The following is a 7,153-nucleotide window of genomic DNA, read 5'->3' as shown; positions in this document are numbered from 1 at the left end:
GCAATCATTACATTGTAAAGCCATGAAACTTAAGCGAAAGCTTTGAAAACATATTATTAGGAGATCACAGCTTCATGCGTGTCCCACTGCCACGCACACTTTGTTACCTCTCTGCATCCCTGTTGAGAAACACACAAATGAATATGGATTAAAAACAGGAGAGCAGAGATCGTGTTTGTTATTCCTTTCAAACTAACAATTCTTTGAAAATTTTATTACACACAGGAAGACATGGCAATGCATCGTACATCATATCCAACGTCAACCTACAAACATGTTACAACTAGTTTTTGATAACAGGTGAATTTTGTCTACAACAAGATAAACATAAGAGAAGTGTGGCTGAACAAACCACCCACAGGAAAGGAACAATACATTGAAATAATTCAATTCATTTTTTTGCAGTGACAATAAAATATTCTGTACAGTTTTCAGGGGAAAGCTTACATATATCTTTGAAGTTTATTCTAAATCTTAGTCCTGATGACTTGGAGGCATTGATGATGTTCATTTAATAAGCCTTTTTCTCCATCTCAGATGTTAGAATTTCCCCTTATGTAAATAACACAATGAAACAGGTCCATGAAAATTTCTACAGTAGCAGCAGTGCCTGCACTTTTTCACCCAATCATTACATCACGACACCAAAGTCAGGTTACGCGCACAAACACGTGACATAAATTTCCTCAGGACTTGACCTTGAGAGTGGGATTGCAATATCACCTGTCAAATATGGGCAAAAATATACTTTCTGGTGATCCACGATAGTTGGTGACACTGTGTATCCTTTGCTTTTAATACTAATCTTAAACTGAAAGGTTACTTATGATCAGAAAAGGAACACAAGTGATTCAAACAGGGTTACAGTTTGAAATGAATTATCTAATTAAATCTCCCATTTTCTTCTCTCCCATTTGTTGTGCGTACTTCCGTACAGACAGAGATACAGGATTGGGAATTTTTTTTCTTTTTTTTTTTTAAAACTGAGATTACAGTATAACAGAAAGTACAGGCTTCAAAAAGAGATTTAGAAGGCGCAGAAATACGGCATGTTGGTCATCACATGAACAACTTTAGATCCACCAACAAAATTACATGACAGATAACCAGCAACAGCACAGCTGAGAAGCTCTCCAGCATGCCAGTATTACATGGCTACATCCCTTATCTCTTCAGCATCCTCCCTACTCCTCTCCTTCCCCTAAGCGCTCCTTCTTCTCGGCCACAAGTTCAGCCGCTTTTCTTTCTCCGCCTTCGCCTTCAGGGGTGTCCTCCTCTTCCCCATCTTCCTTCTTCACTCTCTCTTCACCGTCCCCCAGCTCCTCCTGATCCATGTCAAGCTCTTCAAAGGATGAGCCGCTACCCACTGAGTCATTAGAACCTCTGTCGCTGTTGTCCCTGTGTTTAAGATCTTCACTGGCATCCAAAACGTCTCTCAGGGGCAGTGAGGAAGCCATGGAGGCGGCTGTGGAAACAGCCAGGGATGTCTCTCTACTGTCCCAGGGCACGCCACCGCTTACTGAGCTCACATCACTGTGGGAATCTGCACCTGCATCAATGCAAAAATAAATACATGGATAAGAAGAAGAAAATGGCTCTGGAAAAAATTCTGCTAAAATAGTTACTGCATGTAACGCCAGTTATATGAGTATATCTGTAGCCGACTTCACAACTGGTTGTGCGGGATGGCGAGGCTAGTTTAAGCCCCTTGTCATATCTTGTGATTAAAAGACCCTTATGCTAGATCCTCTGTGGCCACGTTGCTAATATGGTTGAAAAGCATCATCTTCTCCATGTTGGTTGGCCAAGTAACATTAACAATATGCTTAGCATTAAAGCTCATCAAAGATGATGCAAGGATGTGAAGATATGGGTATATGCACTTACATACTCCGCCATCCTTTGATCAGAGATAAGAAATATAATGTTGGCCTCGTGAAACTTAAGAGAGCTCACTGCTTAAAATTCAGCAGATGCAGCTCAGTCAACTTTAACTAATCCGATGAGCTCAGAGGAACCAAAATATTATTGAGACATCAGTTATATAAAAGTCATTCACGTTTGCACTACTTGCATGAAATTGTGTAATGGACTATAATTTTGCAGAGAGGGATGTTCCTGCTGTTCATATTGCATATCTGTAATCACAAAGAATGTCCATTAGCCTGAATGATGGAGATTTCCTCACCCACATGATCAGCTTGCTAATGCTCTCTGTCTAAACCGGATTCTAATTGGCCTTTGATCTGTGACCCAATAACCACTTATTGTCCCTGACAAATGTCATTCACACTGAGTTTTTGTGTGAGCGATCTAGAAGGTTATTGCTGTAATTTGTAGGTGGACAAAAAAAAGTTGGCATTATTTTTGTGTGTGTGTATGTGTGTGTGTGTGTGTGTGTGTGTGTGTGTGTGTGTGTGTGGGGGGGGGGGGGGTGCCTTACAGGAAGGCTGAAATAAAACATTCAACAATGCAAAGTTCACAGCACGAAAAATCCTCTGTGTGGGTATTAGATGTAAGCAGAGACAAATGAAAGATACAAGGCTTTTTTCTCCTTAGCCTCCCTAAAATTACAAATGAAAGCTGGCAACAGGGCGAGAAATGTGAGAAGCACATCACACCTCCCACCTACAGAAGAAATATTACTCAGTGATCTTTCCGCAGTTGGTCTTCTCAAAGATATTTCAAAGAAGCAGAGGAAAAACCCATGTGAAGAAAACTCTCCAAAAACAAACAAAAAAAAACTCCCCTGCATAAAACTGTGATTTCATGCTGATAAATTATATGCATTCTTGGTGCAAAAGTCTTGAGCCACCCCTCATTTCTTTATATTTTGTTTCCAAGGAACCAGACTTTGTTGTAAATTTTTAAAAGTGATCTTGAGTTAGTTGTCAATAGCTGTCCAGGCTTTCTGAAGCTTTTCTTGGACATTGGCTGCTTTTTCATTCTTTTTTTGTCCAGTGCTTGTACCCCACCATTTACAATATTGCCAAATGCACTTACCATGCCTCATTTGTTTCTGCAAAGTAGAAGGACACCCTTGAAATTAAATGACAAATAAAATCAGACCTGACTTGGCTTGACTATCCTATTAGACACTAGAACACTTTTATCCACATCACTGTCTTTCTGCCTTCACACTCCAAATGAATCTCATCCACACATCTAAGTGTGTTTGCACTAAATCTGTCATCAGGGACCCAAACACAATAAACAGGGAGTTTCCAAGCTGCTCAGTGAGGTTTGTCATTTCTTTTTATTCATTTGAATCTCAACAATCTAATTATCACATCCAGCAGATCTGATCTTGTCCGCAGTGTAAAATATTTGGAAAGTCCATTTAGGTTATGATAATAACTATTTATGAGCCTGTTGATTAGCTAGCATGTCCAAACAGACCCAGTGGGATAGCCCTGAGTGGAACAAAAGAGGTGATTTCATATGGTGATACTGCTTCAAAATGCATATAGATGGGTTAATGTAGTGATTCATAGTATATTTCATTTGTGTGTTGCAGTGAAAAGATTGTTCCAAAGACTTTTTTTTAAAACAATATAAGGGGCTTTACAGGAAATAATGGGTCTATTTAGGGTAATTGGGTGGACAGCCCCCCAAGGAAGTGCCTCAGCGTACTGTACTGGACAGCTTTCACCCTTCACTACAACTGCAGTCAAGTCCTGAAATTGGTGCTGTGGTTGAAGCCTCTGAAAGTCTTTTAGGTAACATTTGCCTAAATTAGTTGCTAAATTGGGCCCATTGGGATTATTAGCAGAGAATCAAGGTTCTTCAAACTGTTTGAAACAGAGGAGAGGATTTTTAAGGAGGTAATTAGACACAGACAGGACTAAGGCTTGCTGAGAGCTTGGAGAAGCAGAGTCTGAGTGGATTGCGAGAAAAGTGCAACACGGCTTGCATAAACAGACGTTAAGAAGTGATACACTTGATGGATCATCATGATTTACAGATGAGAGCCAAAGAAGAACAAGCATTTTAGTAAGATCATCATAAAAAATGCACTTGCATTGTGTTTAATGAAACTTCTTAATTTAAGATGCTTAGGTAAAGGTTGTTTTTGTTATATTGCTTCAGTGCGCAGTATATCATCATAAACTGTCTTTTGTTCTTAAAATAAAACAGTGTAATATAAAAAATACACACACACACACACACACACACACACACAGACTGCATTATTCATAGAACTACTTGATATACACTATACACTCACCAGCCACTTCATTAGTTGCACTTTGTGGCAAGAAAGCCTCCACACCATTACACAAGCATCAGCCTGAACCATTGATACAAGGCAAGATGGATCCATGCTTTCATGTTGTTTACGCTATATTCTGACCCTACCATCTGAATACTGCAGCAAAAATTGAGACTCATTAGACCAGACAATGTTTTTCCGATTTGTTATCATGTACTTTGGTGAGCCCATGTAATTGTAACCTCAGCTTCCTGTTCTAACCTGATAGGAGTGACACCCAGTGTAGTCTTCTGCTGCTGTAACCCCGTCTACTTCAAGGTTTGATGTGTTACACATTCAAAGATGCTCTTCTGCATACCTTCTCTGTAAACCCTAAAGATGGTTGTGTGGGAAAATCCCAGTAGATCAGCAGTTTTTGAAATATTCAGACCAGCCTGCCTGGGACCAACAGCCATGTCACACTCACTTAAACCACCTTTCTTCCCCATTCTGACACTCAGTTTGAACTTTAGCAGGTTGTCTTGACCATGTCCATCTGCCTATATGCATTGAGATGCTTCTATGTTATTGCCTGATTAGATATTTACATTAACATGCAGTTAAAGAGGTCTACTTAATAAAGTGGCCAGGAGATGTAGCACAGCTAAGTTTCTGAAATATTACACATGTTATAAAGTTCAATGACCCCTAAATTTTTTTCAAAGTAAAAGTTTATATCCACATTGAGGGTGATTTGTGTTCTCAGAAATTAGTGCCTGCTGTGATCACTAAATAAACTTAAAAGTGTTTTCATTTTGAGTGTTGACTGCTCCCTCTGGCTAAAGCATAAAGTCTATGAGCCTGAGTGTACGGGCAGGATGTTCTATAATGTGGATTTTGGATGATGGATGAAAAGTTAACAGCAATCTCCTGAGGGCTAACGTGGGAATTCCAAGCTAGCTTGTCAAAGATGTTTCCCACTAGGAAAGCTTGTTTGAAAGTAAGTGTAAGTGTAAGTGTGTGTGTGTGTGTGTGTGTGTGTGTGTGTGTGTTTCTGACAGTGATAAGAAACACACATACTGAGACTTTAAGCCTGTTTTCAAAACACGCCTTAGATTATTGCAATATAATTGGTTGATGTCAACCGATGTAACACTGGAAAAGCTTATAAACAAATACAACAAAGCTTTACCTGATTTGTGCATTACATGTGGAGATAAAAAGGCTACACCTTTTCACTGATTTTGGCACTGTGTCCAAATAAAAGCACTCTGAAGGAGAGTTTGCATTCAGGACATCATTTCTATACAAATACCTTCTGACCCTAAACTTTTTATATTAGGTTTGTATCTGGCTAATTATAAGTCACCCAATCAAAACAAGTTTTTAGAAATATGTTTATTATTGGCAAGAAGAGTTATTGCTCTAACATGGAAGAGGACTGACAGTTTTCTACCTTAGTTACAGTACTGCCAGTAGAAAAAAATACTTATTTTTATTAAGGGGAAGCACTCAGTATTTGGGGCCCTTTCATAATTGAGAATTGATTCGACCTCAGTGTTGGAAATACCTGATGATCTAGCCATAAATAGCCTTTTGTGATATCCAAATGGTGCTCTAAAATGTCTTAAGCGGCTATGCACAATATATAATGTGAAATAAATGGAGAATTGTCCATTAAGGCGATCCTCAAACGACCCTTTTTTTTCTTCTTGTTCTCTTTATACAGATGTATAATGTTGTGTATGATGTCTGGGCATTCATTCAATAAATGAAGTTTGTGGCACCTGAGCCCTAAAACGCATAATTTATGGACAGTAATTCAAAACCACAGATCACAGCCATGATGTAGGAAAACTGCCCACAAATGGGTAAACACTCCAGTACATAAGATATACCTGTGGTACTGCTGATGCACACCTTAACAAGGAAAGCGTCTCTGGTTGAAGAAAAAGTGTTCAAAGGCATTCAACAAACATTTGCAAAGAAACTGGTTTCTAAGCCAATTTTCACAAGTGTAAAAAAGCAGAACATTCAGCTGTCTAATAAAACTAAACCCTCAAAAAATAAATAAATAAATCCACCACTCTTCAAACTCCACTTATGCTTCGTTTCTACTACCAGCAAACGCACAATAGCTAAGTAGTGTCAGCAGTGTCAGCGAATGGTAAAGAGGCCCTACGTGTTAAATGTTTCAAAAGGCGCATAAAAAGAAATATCAATATTCTCTAAACAGCGTTTAAAGTGACTCTAACATATTTTTAGACATGTTTATCTGAATGTCTTTGATTTGGTTTGTTTACAGAATAAACTGAAGAACTATTTGATTCAATGTGACGAATGAAAACTTGACTTGTACTATACCATCCTGATTACCACAACAAAAGAAATAGTTTGAAACCTTGAGAAATACTTTTGTTTTCAATGATATAATATTAACAGGCAGCCAGGGGACACTCCAGTAAGTCACTGTATCAGGAAACAGTTAGAGGCTGTAATTCTCTCTAAAATCCCCCATTTGCGTGTATTCACCCAAAAACAGCCATTGTACTGACCACCTTGCTGTTGGCTAGCTTTGAGCGCAGTGGACACACCACTCGTCTATGTGGGAGTGTGTCTGTGTGTTACTTCTGATCTTAGACCCTAACAGAGACTCCACGTTTCTTATATTTTACTCCATTCTCTCTCTTTCGTCTCTCCTTTTGCTCACTCTTGATTTTTTTAAGCTCAAATATTTCCAACTTACATGAACACATCAAGTAAATTCACATATAGACATGTCCTTCCTTTGACATTATATCACAACTATGTCACCTCTACGTAAAAAAGAACTTTTACATTTCTGTTTCTGCAAGCGTGAAAGATAGGAGACATGTTAATTAGTAATCTTAGTAATGATAGAGATATCTTTGGACAGAGCAAGGCTAGCTGTCTATCCCTGCTTCTAGTCTTCATGGTAAG

General features: G+C 38.7%; 1 protein-coding gene across 1 annotated transcript in view; it reads right to left on the bottom strand.

Annotated features, from left to right (window-relative positions):
- Nucleotides 1–207: 207 nt before the first annotated feature.
- The window catches only part of tex264a (testis expressed 264, ER-phagy receptor a), a 71,498-nt gene continuing 64,552 nt past the window's right edge, over nt 208–7,153 (bottom strand). Inside the window, exon 4 of the mRNA XM_030728439.1 lies at nt 208–1,549. Within this exon, the coding sequence (XP_030584299.1) occupies nt 1,185–1,549 (365 nt within the window). The 3' untranslated portion in view covers nt 208–1,184. The remainder of the gene's footprint in view (nt 1,550–7,153) is intronic.

The sequence above is a fragment of the Archocentrus centrarchus genome, chromosome 5 (genome assembly GCF_007364275.1).
Source record: "Archocentrus centrarchus isolate MPI-CPG fArcCen1 chromosome 5, fArcCen1, whole genome shotgun sequence".
In the NCBI taxonomy this organism is placed as follows: Eukaryota; Metazoa; Chordata; class Actinopteri; order Cichliformes; family Cichlidae; genus Archocentrus; species Archocentrus centrarchus.
Note: the sequence above shows the minus strand (reverse complement) of the source record. Positions and strands in the feature narration are given on the sequence as shown.